This window comes from Lepidochelys kempii, chromosome 8 (assembly GCF_965140265.1).
Source record: "Lepidochelys kempii isolate rLepKem1 chromosome 8, rLepKem1.hap2, whole genome shotgun sequence".
Taxonomy (NCBI): domain Eukaryota; kingdom Metazoa; phylum Chordata; order Testudines; family Cheloniidae; genus Lepidochelys; species Lepidochelys kempii.
Genome location: NC_133263.1, coordinates 31,568,907 through 31,586,903, shown reverse-complemented (window position 1 = coordinate 31,586,903; position 17,997 = coordinate 31,568,907). Strand labels below are relative to the sequence as shown.

The window sequence follows — 17,997 nt, the reverse complement described above, 5'->3', positions numbered from 1 at the left end:
AAGTGTGGCATCCCTGCAAGTTTATCCCAGATTTTAATCTTGGCTATTTATATGAATTTTAACTGTTCTGCTGCCTAAGGTGACCGTCTTTTCAAAAGGCAGAAGTGGGACACATGCAGGAGCCCCGCCCCGCCCCGCCCCCCCTCTATAGCCCTGCCCTCAAGCCAGGCCAGAAGCCAGAGCCAGGCTGTGGTAAGAGCCACCCAGGGAACCCGGGCTGCTGTGTGGAGCCCCAGATCCTCCACCTGCCCTGGGCACGGGACTGGGGTGCCCAAGAAAAACCCTTGGCCCATCTATTCAGGGTAGGTTCAGGGTCCAGTACTTTCCACAGCAGCCCAGGCTCCAGCTTCTGGCCTGGTCAGGGATGGGTCCTCAGGGCGAAGGAGGAGGAGGAGCAGGGGCCATGGCCTCATGGCAAAGGGGGCTAAGGTCTGCCTCACCCCTCCCCCACCAGGAAGAGGCTGGCGCCGCCACTGAGCCTCGGGCAGGCATGGAGCTGTGCAGCAGGGAATCCAAGACAAGTGCTGTTGCAGAGTCATTCAGCCCAGGACCAGGACTTGAACTCTGCCTTTCCAGACTATCTTGCCCAATTTGGGACGGGTGGTCACCCTACTGCTCCCAGTGGAGAGAGATTCTGGTCACAGTCTCATCTATTCTGCACTCAAAGACAGGATTTCATTTCTCCTTAGTTAGATTGATTAGGGAAGTTAAGGGCCTGCAGATCTCTCCATCCACGTACAGGCATTGCAAAAAACAATTAGCTTAAGTTGGCAGAAAACATTTATTGTTAAATCGAATAAACGGCTAACAAAGCTGATCAATCAGGCCCTTCCTGCGGTCTGGAGCAGAGATATCACTCAGACAGTACTCAGTCTCCCTCACTGAAAGTTGCATCCCAACCCACTGTCATCTAATAGATAAGCACATTGATTCTTTACAAAGCCAAACAATAAAAAGCCCAGCCATTAATCTAGACAATTCTTGCTGTCTGGCATCCTCTATTGACTTCTTAATTTATTTGGAAAGGTGGTGTGTAATCAGCTGTCCTGACATGTATTTACAGAGTGCTCTGCACAGCACATGCACCACTGAATTGCACTTCAATGCCTCCTACACATCAAGCATTTCACCATCAATATTGTAAAGGTTCAATGAACTACACACAATCCTGCCTTGTAAAAAACACTGCCACTGCACAATATACGTTAAAAAGGTACATTCGACTGCAAACTTGCCTTTATATGGGGGTGGGCAAGACATGAACATAACTGCAGTCGGAGATCTGAAAAAAATCACATTTTTTTCCAGAGTGTTTTAAGTCTTAAAAAAATCTCAAGGGTTCTGTTTTGGAAATGTGTTATAAAGCCATGTATAAAACACCAAAGAGAGTAAATAGTGCTTAATGGGCACATTAAGATACATGCATTGACCTGGATAATTTAAATGTTTACTTTTTTTAATATAAATGCTATTGCCTCCTTTTTGCACTCACTGCATGATGTTAGAATAGCAAGGAGAACTTGCCAACGGACATGGCTATATCCTATGTTAGAGTCAGGACTGGTGCAAGAAGTTTTCCTACCCTAGCAGTTATGGGGCTTGAGCAGATGGACAGGTGGTCAGAGTTGCACTGGCTTTCAGCCATTGCTATTAGTATGGGAGGGATGCCCTATAAAAGGGAAGGCCCCTGGAGAGCTGTACAGTGGCAGCAGCATCTGGCTGCTGGTTTGTGGCATGCTTGAAGAAATAAACAAACCTTCCCTCACCCCAAAGCCATGATACGGGGCAGTGAGAGTGGCTGGATTTTGGATGCCAATTTAAAAAAAAAAACCCTAGCTGGCTGCCTGAGTGGTCTGTGCTGTTGAGAGCATTGCTGGACTTGATGTTTAAAGGTTAGAACATCCCCAAAAGACTCATTTGCATGCCATTTTCTTTCAGAGTCAGTGTGGCACTATTTAAAGATGTATTCCCTACAATTGTGAATGACCATTATCTGGTTGTTGCCCTAAAGAGTCTTAGCTGTTCAATGTAATTATTATTATTTATTTACATGCAGTAGTTCCTAGAAACCTTAGTCATGTGCCAGGACCCTGTTGTGCTAGGTGCTGTACAAACAGAACAGTCTCTGCCCAAAAGAACTTATAATCTAAGTAAAAAAACATTTATTTCAACAGTAAATATCTGAATCTCACACAATTACTGTAATTATAGCAAAGTTCTCAGTGCCTGTAATCCCAATTTGACAGTTTATCCAGAATTATACAGTGATTGGGTATTTCAGTCAAGTAGGTGTTGTCAGCCCCTTCAATGCCTGTGGTTCTGCAGTCCTCCAAAAAAACGTGCATCACCAGATGAATGCACCCTATAGCTCTGACATTCTGGTTTTACGCTGACACAATTCCCCTGAAATCAATGGAGGCACACTAATGTAAAACTGGAGCAGTGTAGTAAGGAATCAGGACCTGCAGATCTAAGAAGATTTGTAGATTCCAAGACCCAAAGGGACCACTGTGATCATCTACTCTGACCTTCTGTATAATACAGGGCATAAAACATTCCCCAAAATAATTCCTATGGCATATCTTTTAGACAAGCATCCCTTTGTGATTTAACAATGGTCAGTGACGGAGAATCCACCATGACCCTGGGGGAATTGTTCCAATTTATTACTCTCACCATTAAAAATGTACACCTTATTTCTGGTCTGAATGTGTCTAGCTTCAACTTCCAGACATTGGATCATGTTATACCTTTCTCTGCTACATTTAAGAGCCCATTATTACATAATTGTTCCCAATGTAGAGACTTAGACTGTAATCAGTTAATCCCTTAACTCTCTCTTTGTTACGGTAAATTGATTGAGCTCTTTGAGTCTATTACTATAAGGCATGTTGTCTAGTCCTTAATCATTCTCATTGCTCTTCTCTGAACCCTCTCCAATTTATCAATATCCTTTTTGAATTGTGGGCACCAGAACTAGACACATTATTTCAGCAGCAGTCAGAGCAGTGCCAAATATAGAGGTAAAATAACCTCTCTACTTGTACTCACGATTCCCCTGTTTATACATCCCAGGATCACACTAGCTCTTTGGGCCGAAGTGCTATACTGGGCGGGCGTGTTTGGCTAATTATCCACCACAACCCCTAAATCTTTTTCAGAGTCAAGTGGACTGTAGCTGCATCACAACAATCGCTATTCTGCTATTTGAAACAGGCATGTCATCAACAAAATGCCCTGAGTATAATTTAATTCTACATGCTAGCCTAGATGGAACAACTGCAATTGTTAATTTGCCTCAGATGTGTAGCCAGTGTTGTACAGTCTGACTATGATTTTTTTAAGACATCATTCAGCTAACTCAAATCTAAATGCAAAATCTAACACTCCAGCACATCATTTGGATTTGTGACATTCTCTGAAGGACTTTGGATCCATAAACCAATTTATGGATTACAATAGAGACAAACATCGCATTTTCATCTGTGATGGATAAATTTGCTCCAATATTGCTCACATTATTTAAAGAAAAAGCGAACCGATTTTTCCCTTAGCTCAGCAATCAGAGTTCAAAAGGTAAGATACACTTCTCAGCTTGAGCAGACTGTGAAAGACATTCGAAGATAAAGCTTCAGAGGAGGAAAATAAAAGGGTTGACGATAGCATTATTTTTCTTCCCTGTCATTTTGAACTTTAATCTTCAAATACAGCACAAAAATTTGTTTTTGCCAAGTAGCACTTCTTGTTGTTTGAGCCATCAGTGAGCTGGGTTAAAGAAGCAGTTTTACTTTAACTCATTCAAGACCTCATTCAAGACATTCAAGATGGGCAGGAGAACACCAAAGAAAGAGAAACATCTCATGCAAAATAACAGTAGAAACTGAGCACTCCCTGGTGCCTGAATATGCACCCCAGTGAAGCCAGGCATGCTACAATCATAAAACCGAGTGGGATGCCAAACCCCACAAATCACTGCAAGCTCTGCAGCAAAATGATGATAACGAGGAACATAACGTATCAGTGGAGTGTATATTTCTGCTTGGAGCAGTCAAGAATAAAAGAAAAATTGTAGGTAATTTATATTATAGGTACCCCATTTCATATTGTAACATTAGGGATATCCAAAGGAATGAGATGTGACCACATTGTCTAAACATCCAAACACAGCCAGAGATCGGACATTCTGTGAGAGCAGGTGACAGGAAGGACCACCCACCACAAGAGACTCTCTTGACGTGAGCTGTAGCTCACGAAAGCTTATGCTCAAATAAATTGGTTAGTCTCTAAGGTGCCACAAGTACTCCTTTTCTTTTTCAATGCTTATCTGTCAGCCTCTCTCTCAGACTACTCCCACCTGCAGCCCAGCTAATGGGGAAGGCTAGCCCATTACAATGTGTTGGCTTTGGCTGTGCCTGCAGTAAGTGATGGCCTTAGGATCACATGCTCTCAGAAACCCCATATGCACATACCTCACCCTCTAGCTAGACAGCTATCCCTTATTCTCCTTGCAATTCCTGTGATAGCGGGCCAAGGCCAAAGGAAGATGAATTCACTAATGACCCTCCCCTCACTGGGAAGGCTGCACTGCTCAATTCCTGATCCAGCTTTGAGGACTGTAGCTCACCAGACACACACAGTTTTGCAAACAACTTAGCAGGGAATTGCCACAGCTGGAGAGAGAGAGAGAGAGGTCACAGATAGGCACAAGTATGTGTCAGTGGAAAGAGTTGGTCATCATAGGTGAGAAGGGAGTTGGAAGGTTGCTGCACTTTGCCTAGGGAGTCACGACATGTAGGGTCAAGACCTTCCTGTAGGTTTGTTTCTCATGTAATGTTAATCCCTAGCAAACTGCTGGTGTCATAAATATAAAGGGAAAGGTAAACCCCTTTAAAATCCCTCCTGGCCAGAGGAAAAATCCTCTCACCTGTAAAGGGTTAAGAAGCTAAAGGTAACCTCGCTGCCACCTGACCAAAATGACCAATGAGGAGACAAGATACTTTCAAAAGCTGGAAGGAGGGAGAAAAACAAAGGGTCTGTGTCTGTCTGTATACTGCTTTTGCGGGGGACAGAACAGGAATGGAGTCTTAGAACTTTTAGTAGGTAATCTAGCTAGGTATGTGTTAGATTATGATTTCTTTAAATGGCTGAGAAAAGAGCTGCGCTGAATAGAATGACTATCCCTATCTATGTGTCTTTTTTGTAACTTAAGGTTTTGCCTAGAGGGATTCTCTATGTTTTGAATCTAATTACCCTGTAAGGTATCTACCATTCTGATTTTACAGAGGTGATTCCTTTACTTCTATTAAAAGTCTTCTTGTAAGAAAACTGAATGCTTTTTCATTGTTCTAAGATCCAAGGGTTTGGGTCTGTGGTCACCTCTGCAAATTGGTGAGGATTTTTACCAAACCTTCCCCAGGAAGTGGGGTGCAAGGGTTGGGAGGATTTTGGGGGGGAAAGACATGTCCAAACTATGTTTCCCAGTAAACCCAGATAAAGTTTGGTGGTGGCAGTGGAAATCCAGGGGCAAAGGGTAAAATTAATTTGTACCTTGGGGAAGTTTTAACCTAAGCTGGTGAAAGTAAGCTTAGGAGGTTTTCATGCAGGTTCCCACATCTGTACCCTAGAGTTCAGAGTGGGGAAGGAACCTTGACAGCTGGTCTGGTACATCTGGTCAGAACTGGAGTAGAAAGCTCAGAAGTGAATTCTTAATGCAGAAGGACAAGAATGGAGACCTAACTCACAGCCAGCTCTGCAGAGGGTAAAATTCGCCCTCTACAGAGAGCTAGCACACAGCCAATCCACCACTTAAAGTCCCACTTAAGCACTCAAAATAGGCCTTCTGCCCTGGGGTGAATTTCACCTAAACAATGATGTCAAAACAAACAGAGCAGTATCCAGCGTGACATCACCTGGCTGCTCATGTATCATATCATCAGCTAGCATAATAACACAGGGATATTACGAATGGGGGAGGGGGAGGTCATGAGTTGGATGCCATTTACCCACATACCACTTCCTGAAAGAAAGTGAATATGCAATGAACACCGACTAGCTTGATACTGATGTCTCTTCCACAAGCACACCTGCTGGGTACATAAACATAAAAATAATGCCAAAGGCCAGCAGTTGTCATAGGCATTTGACATTTTATTCTGGAATGTGCAGAGAAGAAAGCCCATAGGTTAGGGGCATCTTAAATTGTGCACACTTCTAACAATGGCCATTCTGCTCATGGCTGTCTAGCATAAATCAGCAGGTCCTTCCATGACTGCTTAGTCAAGACCAGGACTTAGGGAGACCCTGTGTGTTGAGCTGAGATAAAACAGGCTGTTCAGTTAGTCTGGGACCTAGAGAGCCAGACAGAACTACAGTCTGTGTCCTAAAAAGAAAAGGAGTACTTGTGGCACCTTAGAGACTAACCAATTTATTTGAGCATGAGCTTTCGTGAGCTACAGCTCACTTCATCGGTGCCACAAGTACTCCTTTTCTTTTTGCGAATACAGACTAAGACGGCTGTTACTCTGAAGTCTGTGTCCTGTGGCCTCAATAAGGGCTCCCCTTCATATTCATTACAACTATATCTTGCCTGATGGGATGGCACAAGTTTCCCTCTAGAAGCTTCTCACCAGGGAAATTCTAAGCAAGGGTCTGGTGGCACTAATACGAATTCATTTAAACAAATGCCTCCAGCCCATAACTTATTCTTTCCCCAAGCTATTTTACTGGAAACTCAGCAAGGACAAAATTAAAGATCTAACTAATGAATTTAGGAAAGAAAATGTGCAAATAGGCTGATATGAGTCTTTCGTTTTAGATAAAAGATGAGGTTTTGCAATTTGAACGCCAAGGAGGGAGAGTAGCGAGAAAGTGAATGACAGTGCCCACACTCACCTACAAGGGAAATGGCTAGGGAATCACTCTCTTTGTCTGGAAAGAGTCTGAAATTGAGGAATAAATTGAAGGACCATTCTTTTGGTTATAGCAGGTTTTAAACTCAATAAAATTCATGCAGTGATATCAAAATTACTTAATTGCCTCCGCCTCTTCAATACCTTCAAGTTAATATCTCCAATTAATATTCCAGCAGCATGAATACATCTCGGGCAACTGTAATATGTTGGTACTATAAGTACTGTATTGTGTGGGCTTGAAATACTGCACCATATGCTGGTGGTTTTTTTTTTTCCAATACACTAATTCAATGCAGCAAACAAAGATTACACTTATTTATAGTTTGTGCCTACTCTCCAAAAAACAGAGGGTTTCTTATCTAAGAAAAAAACCACTCCCTTTTGAGACTTCATCCCCTGCTTTTCGAAGGGCTACAGCTGCTCCAATTAGGAAAATGCCAACTTTAATTCCATAGACAAGGTAGGTAAATTTAGAAATTCATAACTTTGCTAGATATTTAAAATCATGGACTGAATAAAGACACTGGATTAATATCTTATTACAACAGCCTATAACTGATTTAACCACCTCCCAGCTTTTTTTGGGGGGGGGGGGTCCCCTTATGGCTGGAGAGGTGTTAACAGGCCACTTCACCTGGAATGGTTCCTTGAAATATGTGTTAACTACTTATGCTGTAGCAGCTATACAATGGCTTCCACATTGCATTTAGCTGTGACACCTAGTACATTTCCCAGACCTGAAGATGAGTATCTCTCTCTCACCAACACAAGCTGGTCCAACAAAAGATATTACCTCACCCACCTTGTCTCTCTAATATCCTGTGGCAGACAAGGTCGCAACAACAGTGAATACAACTTTAATTCCTGAACAGAAAAGGGAATGGAGAGGGACTCTTCAGTATGTGCACTTTCATGCAGAAAGGAAAGATGATTTTATTATCTGATGCACTGAAAAATACTTCTGCAGAAAGTAAAAATAGTGAGAACAGTAAAGGTAAATTATCTCAACGGCTGTATATTTCATTAGGGCCCTGATTTAGCTGGAAGCAGCTTTCAGGGCCAGATGCTCACACAAACAACATGGGTCTCTTAGGATCTCAACATGTAGAGACTGCTCCCAGTTCCAAGGGATTAAGCCTACCCAGTTGTTGCTGTATACGTTCAAAACTGCTGTCTTCCAATGGGCAGAACCATCTGAATATGTCCAAGATCAGAGTATACAAAGGGCCCCCAGGACCCCCATACTCCACTGTGCATTACTGATGTGCCACTGGAGTGGTGTAGCACAGAAATCAAAGGTATGCAACACTCCTACCATGTACAGCTGTTGCTTTGTGTGGAATCAGTTCTTCGATTAGCTCAGCAGCTCCTTTCCAAGCCCCACAGTCTCCTTCTTTCTGCCCCCTCAGGTTTCCTAATGTACTTTCCTACCCTGCTAGGCTATCATCCCAATCCTCCATTGTCAAGGGCCAGCATGGTCTCTGTGATGGCTTGCGGGATCACCCAGCCCAGTAAGGGTTTCTGTCACCACCTGCCCTGTAACCTTGGGAGACTTAATACTGTGCTGCCATTGCTCCAAGCTCGGATACCAGTAGCCACCCTACAAGCATAAAAAAGTCTCACCCTGGCTTCCACCAGCCCAGTTACTCCTTGCAGGGTGACCCCAACAGCGCGTCTGGTCCCAAGTCTCCCTAAATCCATCTACCCCGAGTTCTTTGTGACCAGACACTCAGAATTTTCATCTCTGGTTCATCAGCCCTGAAGGTGTGAAAAAAGCTCCCAGCTATCCGTTCACTTTGGCAGATACACTCCACACAGTTTGCCCAAGAGAGACCTGCTTGGGGTAAAAATAAACAAAAGTTTGTTTAATAGAAAAACTGTGGATCCAAAGATGAAACAGGGAGGATAAGCAAACACATACAAGTGATGCAAGAAAACAAGATGCAACTTTAGGCTTCACATTCTATGTTCGATGAATTCCTTTTTCCAATTGAAAAGTTACCTATTGCCTTTGAACAGTTTCCTAGTATGCCCTCTGTCTTTGCGGGGATCCAGTATTTCATGAACAGCATCCCACCTCAGCGGTGGCCCTTGGTTTCTGGATGTCCTTCACAACAAACCACTTCTGTTTTAAGGGTTTGAAGGGTCGCAGCGTCCTCCCCCAACCCAGACTATTGTGACTCATTGTGGCAGAAACGCTCTCTTCTTAGCTTTTTGAGCCCCTTGCAGCCCTGAGCTGTTCTTGAAATTGTAGTACCAGCCACAAGCGTATTGTTCTATATACATACATCCACTGATTTATCACCTCAGTCTTGACCCTCAAGTTCAGAACATTACAAGCTTTCATAAAAGACCTTAACTGATACAGTTTTATAGTACAATAATAGCGTATGCTATCAGTTGATTTAATTGTTTGCTTTTTGGGGTTCAGACCTGCTGTTATCCCTTTGGGGTGTCTGGACCCTGTGTGTCACAGCCTCCTTCAGTCTGCTGGTACAGCTACAGCTCTTAAATAAGGTTGTGTTAGAAAGTGATAATGGCTGCCAAACACGTCTGATCTACGGGTGATCACAGACTTCATTAAAGCAGATAGGCTTACTAGCCACCTTTCATTTCAGACTAAATGGAAGAAGTAAGCTAGCTCCTTTATAGAGTAAGATAGCTGCAACAACAGAAGCCACTGCCCAAGGCACAATCTACATGGAAAGGCCTGAATGACATCTAACTGAGGAAAAATAAGAAGGTTTTTCCTGGGAACTGATGCAAAATGCAGGGGCTAGGGCATTGATTGATTGTCACTGTGTGTCCGTGTGTGCCAGGAATGGAAAGCAATGCAAGTCAAGAGAAGCAGTCATGAGTATGGCCATGAGAGGTAGCAGAGAGAGAGAGCGCTTTGGGCACAGAACTGACTAGAAAGGGAGGCTTGGAAATTGGGGGCAAGGATAACCACCTGCTGTTTGTTTACATACAGTTCTATTTCTCTGAACACAGTAGATATTCTTTGCAAACAAACAGGATTGTACCAGAGAAATATCCAACTCATAACATCCATCTCCCTTTCTAAAAGGAGCAACCCAACAAAGCCTCAAATATTAGCTAACCACTCAGGCCAAAAGGGGCACCACCAATACATACCAATCAGACAGCACATCTTCATGGTTTCCTGTCTGTCTAGAACTATGCTGCTGTCTGCTTCTCAAATACAGACTTCTCACCTCCTAAAGCCTCTGCACCCTATGTTCAGGGTACAGGCTAATGCCACCCTGACTAGGTTAGTCAGCTCTGGATTCACATCCTGACAGATTCCTCAGCCTGAGCAGCTCATGTGACCTTTGATACACTGTGCCTAACAAGACTATCACTTTATGACTATTCTGATAAAGGGTACAATGTTCAAAAATGCCTTACGTGACTTAGGGCTTGTTTACATGGCATTTTGTCTGTACCAGAGGGATGTGACTGGCCCTGCTGGCTCCTAAGGCCTGTTGACTTTCAGAGAGACTTGGGCACCTAAGTGGCTTTGCCCCTTTTGAACAATGGTACCTGAGATTTACACAGAGAGCCATTTCTGCATAGTCTCCATTATGTTACTATGATGGTTGAAATTTAATTTAGCCTAATACCCTGGGAATGAAACCATGCACTAATGCCAAATATCTGTATAGGTAAAAGGGATTTTAGTACAAACTGTTCTCTGGCTGTGAATGCTAAGCCATCTTTATGGGAGAATGTTTTAGTGTCACATAATTTTTCAGTCTTAATTTTATTGCTTCTGGTGGCCAGCTGGGTGAGTCACAAGCCTATACCTATTTTCCTGTCCTAAGGTCTTGAATTCAGCAGGAAGGCTGAATAGCCTGGGATTTGAGGTCCTGAGCAGCCTTGGATAAGCTTCAGAAGTGAAGATACCTTTCCCTTCCCCTGTGTTCAGTGTCTTCCCTTGAACCGTGCCTGTTGTAGCACACTCACCTAGTTTTCAAGCTCTTTGTCCAAGGGACCTCTTCTGTTCTATTTGCACAGCCCCATGCATTCCTATGATGACATTAACCAATGTCAAAATAGTGCTTGGTTTTTTTACTGTATTGAATTCCAGTCAGAAGTGTTGATACTGAAAGAAGAATTCATTGAATTAATTGAGTTGTGGGTGTCTCTGAAACAATCAATTTCTTTGAGTACCAGCTAATCAGATAGAATACATCAGTACTCAAAACATGTACAAGAATCCTGACACCCCCCGCTCCTTGGCCGTTGGCTGTTATCAAGAGGGTTTTTTTTAAATAGAGAGATGATGCAGATTTACTTAGCCTTTTCACATTAACTTTAAAACAAAAACAAACAAAAAAAAATCCACATGGTAATGCACAGGAAATGACTAAGACATCTGGACATCCCTCCCGGATACTAAATGAAAGTGCAGAGAACACTCGTGCACTACAGTAACATCAGAGACATCAGTGGGAATATAAAGAACACTGTCTGCCCAAGCATAAAAAGGTAAAAAACCAAGAGAAACAAATCCTATGGAGAGAATCCACACACATCTAGACAAATCTTGTCCTTAGCCCTTGGATTTCCCAGGCCTTCAAATACAACAGTTGTGAATCAATTTAATGCATCTTCAGCCCATACAAGGATACAAGGACTTCACTCTGAGCTTCCAAAAACATAGACCTTTATCACTAGTTAGGTACTAGCTACACTAATGCTATGTTCTGTGGACCAGATTTTCAAGTAAATTCAGCTCGATTTAGGCACCAAGTAGCCAGATTTTCAAGAGAGATCATGTTGGGTGCTGTGCTTTTCTTTACAGTCAGATGCCACAATGTAGCTAGACCACACAAACAGCACACTGCACAAGTTCGCTGATTACACAGAGCTCTGAGGTTCGTAATCAATGGTCTGCAATCAAACAGTTTTGTACTAGTGTACATGACAAACTCATATATATGAATACTAGATTGTGTGACATGAAAGGGTGTTTTGAGTAAATAAGGATTTCATGAATGGAACCATTTTAACTAGCATTTTAAATTAATATTTTAGAATTTAATGCAACTTTTTAATAGGAAGAAAAGACAGAGTCTGCAGCACACTCTAGAAACCTTAGGAATAAAATGTTAGATGGAGTCAGAATAGCATCTGTAGGTAGAACACACTGCAGGTCAACCTAGGTTTCCAGCTTTGATTCTAACTGTTTTTTGCCAGTTGCTTATGAATAGCTTCATTCAATTTCCTTTCAGGCTAAAGCTTTCCACATTTAGTCTGGTCCCAGAAGAGACCATTTGGTTTAAATTTGAGCTGAACTGATGCTGCCATTTTTGAATGAGACACGCAGGGGGAAAAAAAATCATTTCTCTCATATGATGCATCTGCTTGTGTTTCATTTAGAGAATGGACAAAGTTAGAATTCCAGGGGCTAAATTACTGCTCAACAACTGGAGCAATGCGGTAATATTTGGGGGAGGAAGGGGTGAATACAAGGGAGGAGTAGGTACACATTCAGTACCTGGGCACTGAGGAAGGAAGCATTATGATAATGGAGAACACAACGTACACTATGCACTGGGGCAGGAAGAGTAGCAGCGAGCTATACTTTCAGAAAGGAACATGACCAATTCTTCCCTCATGCAAACCAGCTGATGATGGCTGGTGTGCAGGAGAACAGGGCCTTGGCTGTTCCCTCTCCTCAGCCAGACATGCCCCTTGGAGTAGTGTGTTGTAAGCAACATTGATTGGCTTCCCCAGTTTCACACTCTAAGAACAAAAGCACCCAAGTTATGAATGCCTCCTACATGGATGGCCAAGGAAGAGGGACCATGTATCGACTAAGGTCCCTATTCAGTGCGGATTTTAACAACTACATTTACTTTCCAGACCCTTTGCCATTTTTGTTTCTCAGCACAAAGGACTTATTTTACATAAGGGACATTTACTATACTTGAATCAACTGTTCCCTAATAAGGGAAGCACATGCAGGCCTTGGGGCCAGATGGTGGGAGGGACAGGATTATTTCAGCTTTATTGGAAAGAACATTTTTTTCAAACCAGCAAGGGAAGGTTTGACTATTTTCTTTATAATCCTTGTTTTGCCCAGCATGAGCATCACTCAATAGCATCCGACCCTGCAGATTTCCACTGTGTTTATGAGCTGGACTATTTTCAACTGCTTTTAATTTGAAACATTTGAACAGATTCAGGGGGTCATGAACTTTGTAGGACAATTGAGTTGGCTGTATCATTTTCAAGTAGAGCTCATCAGTCTAATTTATCTTGGGAATCAGAACACTCCAGAGATCAGCATGGAACACAAATCTATACAATATATTTGGGCACCAGAACACAGAAGAATATGATTTTTATTTTGTTTACTTACTTCAGAGATAGTCACTGAAACAACAGAATTTCTTGATATAACATCACACGTTCTAATGACTTTCACATTAACATACAAAAGGTACTTAGCTCTTTTGCATAACTTTGTGCACAGGACTGAACCAGAAATTCACAACAGATTTGATGAAACCTTTAATTAATACACTTCATGTTTATATTTTGTATGACAAAAGTTTGAAATCACATGGTCTCCCAGAAGTTCCTCTGGCATGTCTCAGATGTTTTTTTTCACCCATTTTGTCTCCTCTAGGCCAAGGTTTTCAAAGACAACCTGTGATTTGGGGTGCCAGACTAAAGGAATCCTAAAAGAGCTGCTGAAGATGGTAAGAAGTCAACTCTGATTACATTGACAGAAAGAGTGCTAGTCACATCAAAAGAAGAAGAGTATAAAAAATAATTTTCCACATTCCATAATTCTCCACAATAAATTTCCACATTCTCCATTTGGGGGTCTATCAGTGTCTATCCAATTTACACCAGCTGAGGATATAGCCCATTTGCAGCAAAAAATTGTTTGAGGGTCTACAGATCGAGGAGAATTCAGATGGATTGGTGGTCCAATAATCAGCTTGTTCCAGAAAACATGAGAAAAATTAAAAGTCAATAACTGTCTAGGAGAAATATACTTGGATCTAAAATGCTAAATTATTCAGAACCTGATTCCTTGTTGGAATAGATACTTAATGTATAGAATCATAGAAGTTTAGGGTCGGAAGGGACCTCAGGAGGTCATCTAGTCCAACCCCCTCCTTGAAGCAGGACCAATCCCCAATTTTTTGCCCCAGATCCCTAAATGGCCCCCTCAAGGACTGAACTCACAACCCTGGGTTCAGCAGGCCAATGCACAAACCATTGAGCTAGCCCTCCCCCCAATGTAATGTGTTACCCAGTCCCTAAGTTCAGTTGTCTGAGGGACAAAAGAAAAATACACAGGCTGAGCATCTGAAGAAGACTGAAGAATTGAGGACGAGAAGCGTAGATTGTACCATTGTTCTACATTTTGACTTCTACTGTTTCGATACATAGTTACCTTTAAGTGGAGTGGAGTTAAGTAAACTACATAACGGCCATAATAAGCAGAATTAGCTCTCTGGCTATAGAAGCTCTCAGTACATTTTAAAAGCAGTCTTTATATACATTATTTTGTTTCATACAGAGAAATTGCTCATTAGGTCATTGACAGAGAAATGTTAGGTCATGGTTCATATTTTCTGGTGGGGGAATAGATCCATTTTAATGGTACTGATACATTTTGTGATGAAACTCAAAGAAAAAAAATAGTTCCAACTCCTGGTGCTATGCTTAGTTGTTGCTATGACTATTGATATGCTTCTAATGCCATTTACTACTGAGGTGAAACATATCAAAGAGGTTGTGCACAGTGTATATCTTAAGCTAAAGCAATACTAGAAGTATTAGAAATAAACAGATACCATGAGCCAAATTCATCGCTGGTTTAACTCCTCTGAAGTCAACAGGCTTACATTAGGGATGAACTGGTCACATAGGTTTTAGTTCTCAACAAAAAATACACACGCTCTGTTTTTTTAATAGTACACCTGATTTACCTATGCTAAAATATAAAAGTCTTAGAAATTTAGTTTATAGGACTGTAAATAAAGCACAAGAAACAAAAAATGTAAACAAAATGTATAGATGCAAAGCAATGAGAACCACTGTAGATTATGAAATGGTTACAACTATGAGACAGTTTTATCTAGCAGAATGCTTGTGTTATGCTAGTATTACGTATGTGGTTTTGCTTACTTTTTGCTATAGGTCAGATTTTTGTCCTTAACTTGCTCAAGCAACAAGTGCACTGTATCTCTGGGTATTGGAAAAATTGTCAATTTGAAAATGGCAGAAAGACTAATCTGTTCTATTCAGCATAAAGGATTCATTCCCCAATAAGTCTCATTCGATAGGATTTAGTAAAGTCTCACTGTCATTGTCAAAACAAAGAGCTTCTGAAATGACTGTCCTAAAATACCCTGTACAGCTCCATGCATGAACAGGCAGTTTCAAAAGTTAGGTAAATCAAATACAAGCAAAAGTGAGAACATTGGGTAATTCAGTTTGTGATATTATACTGTAGATGCTTGTTTATAAACAGGGTCCCATGCATCTTTCTTGTAGATAAGCCTACGGGAACAGCAGAACATGACACCCAAACTTTTTCACCTTTGTGGGGTTACTAACATTGCAGGACCGTTCACTCTTCTACATGAGAAGGCATTGCGTTCCTTCCACACCCCATATCTCCATATAGCAAAACAGCCCCACATTTGTACAGCTACACCTGTTGTCTTTCCCTGTCCATTCACACATTAAGGGATAAGACAGACAGGTCGGCAGACAGAGACTGTAACTGCTTAGGGGGAGCCATCCATCATATGCCCAATTCAGTCATATCTAATGCAGAAGTCGCCAGAAGAGCAGATTACACACAGGGCTTGATGTTCACGAGGTCTGCTCCAATTAAAGCATTACAACAAGAGCCAGGTTTTCAGAAGAGTTGTGCCCATTAGGGGCACAGGATTTTGGACAGTCTGGCCAAATATTTCATAATTTCACAAGAGCGGAGTGCTGGAACATGTTTGAAAATCTGGTCCATAGTGACTCCACCTGTCTCCTACTCCCCTGGTTCATCCTAATCACGGCACACTGATCATACAGAATGTGTTCCATGAGATCAATGTCAGGGGCCACTCGCTTGCTTTTTAAACCACCCCCCGCCCATCTGCTGCATTCCCTCTCATGAGGCTATTTGTGGAGTCAAGTAGAAAATGGTAACATTTAAAGCCAGTTTCCTTGCAGTGATATTTACAGCATGAATCAACAATTATCCATACAAGTGAATTGTGTTCAGTTGTGTTTACAGGCTATAATGATAATCAAAACAAAAACACTTAGAAACCAATCTGCTGATTGCTCTGTGGAGGGGGAGGGAGATGATGGGTTCAGAGGAAGTGTTTCCTCTCTGTGCTCTACGCTCTTTTATTGCCATTACTAAGGACATTTCAATAAAACAAGCCCTTTGTTACTGTAGTTCAGCCTTTCGTGCCATTTATTACTCGTCTGACATCAGACATACTGTTTTTTTGTGGAATCAGTTATCTCTGCAACAACTAATTCTGATGAACAGTGGAGCCCATCTCTCTAATTAGAATGGCACAAGCAGAGATTTGTGACTTCACATGATCCTGCTGTTTATTCCTCCACTTAATGCCTAAGCTACAACAATTTTGGGCTGAGGCTTTTGCAGAGGCAGCATTGATTTTGCAAGTGTTTCTACTTGTAAAAAATAAAAACAGGAGGAGAATGCAGGAACTGTGTGATAAGCACAATGTTTACCAGGAGGTTATGGTGCCCCATCTCAAGCTCACCCAGTATGTTCTTGATGCAAGTAGCATTTCTTCCCTCGCCTTTGCAGTGGTGATTAGAATCACCATGACTCCATGCACCAGGCCTTTGGAATGTAAAAAGGACTTCTGTTATCTAAGCTCGCCATATTGCTGATAGGAATCAGAACAGCATCCCGAATTACCAGATCTGCATTATGGATTATGTTTATAGTGCCTTTCATTCAGTGATTCTCAAGGTGCTTGACATAAATTTTGTCAAATAAAACCCCTTTTGAGCACGGACACCGAGACACAAACCAACAGTTAAAAAGCAAGATTCGGCTCTTTCTAACTTGGTTTTCAAAACTGAAATGCCAAGTTCGCTGCCATTCACACAAGAGTTTCTTCAAGACATGGACCCGGTGCTTAATTTGTAATGAAAGAGGTTCCCGGGGCTCAAGCAATTAGGTGCCCAGGCTCAAGCAATGTTTTTACTTTCATAAATGACACACAAGCCACCCAGGGGTGCCGGGGCTATGAACTGCCAAGCCTAGAGGAGCCGGGGCTCAACTCTGGCAAGCCCTCGCACAAATTAAGCACTGGATGGACCCTAATGAAAAAGACACCCCCTGTTTTGTAAAGAACATGGCAAATCATGGAAGAGCCACCCAGAGTATCACAGCAGTACTCAAAGAACACTCCATATAAATTCTTTCCTTACAGTTTTGTCAATATACTAACACCTTTCCTTCCCTTAGTATGGGCCAAACCCAGATGGACCTTATTCATGCTCATTTCCGAATACTTTCAACACCAAGAATTATACAATTAGATCCATATTTTACATGTATTAGGCTAAGCTCTCTCATGTACACCTATGGCCCTATATAACTATCTAAATCAATCAAAAAGAGCTGTTTTAATTCAGTAATATTTGATTGGAAGCCAGTGCAACTCTCAGAACACTGTAGATGGAATATGGAAGACAAGCAATGGAAAACCGCAGTAGCCTAACCATGTGATAGTAAAATGGGGTTTCATGGATAACCTCCTGGAGTTTTGATTGAAAGAGAAAAGGGTAAAACCTAGCAATGTTCAGTTAAATATATAGGGACCATCTAGTTATGTAAATTCTTTGCCCTTCATAAATGAGCACAGAAAATACATACAAGTTACCACCCAATCTCTTTCTGGTGAGGTAAGGAGAGTGTGCCCTCCTGCTGCCTTCCATTTCTTATGATCAGAGGATAATTATGTCTGACATTAAAAAGCAGGGGGTTATTATTTGATCAGAGATGAGGCTTAGAGATTTCATGAAGCTACAGGAGTATCTAACTCATCAGCAGCAATGA

The 17,997-nt window shown here is 41.9% G+C and overlaps 1 protein-coding gene across 2 annotated transcripts in view; it reads left to right on the top strand.

The window, feature by feature from the left end:
• Positions 1 to 17,997, top strand: part of KCNMB1 (potassium calcium-activated channel subfamily M regulatory beta subunit 1) — a 123,425-nt gene that overhangs the window by 39,542 nt on the left and 65,886 nt on the right. Inside the window, exon 6 of one of the 2 annotated variants that reach the window (XM_073355974.1) lies at positions 13,552 to 13,624. In XM_073355974.1, coding sequence (XP_073212075.1) covers positions 13,552 to 13,624 — 73 coding nt within the window. Of the gene's footprint in view, positions 1 to 3,161; positions 3,387 to 13,551; positions 13,625 to 17,997 lie in introns of those variants that run through there. The other variant, XM_073355976.1, reaches the window with a different exon arrangement.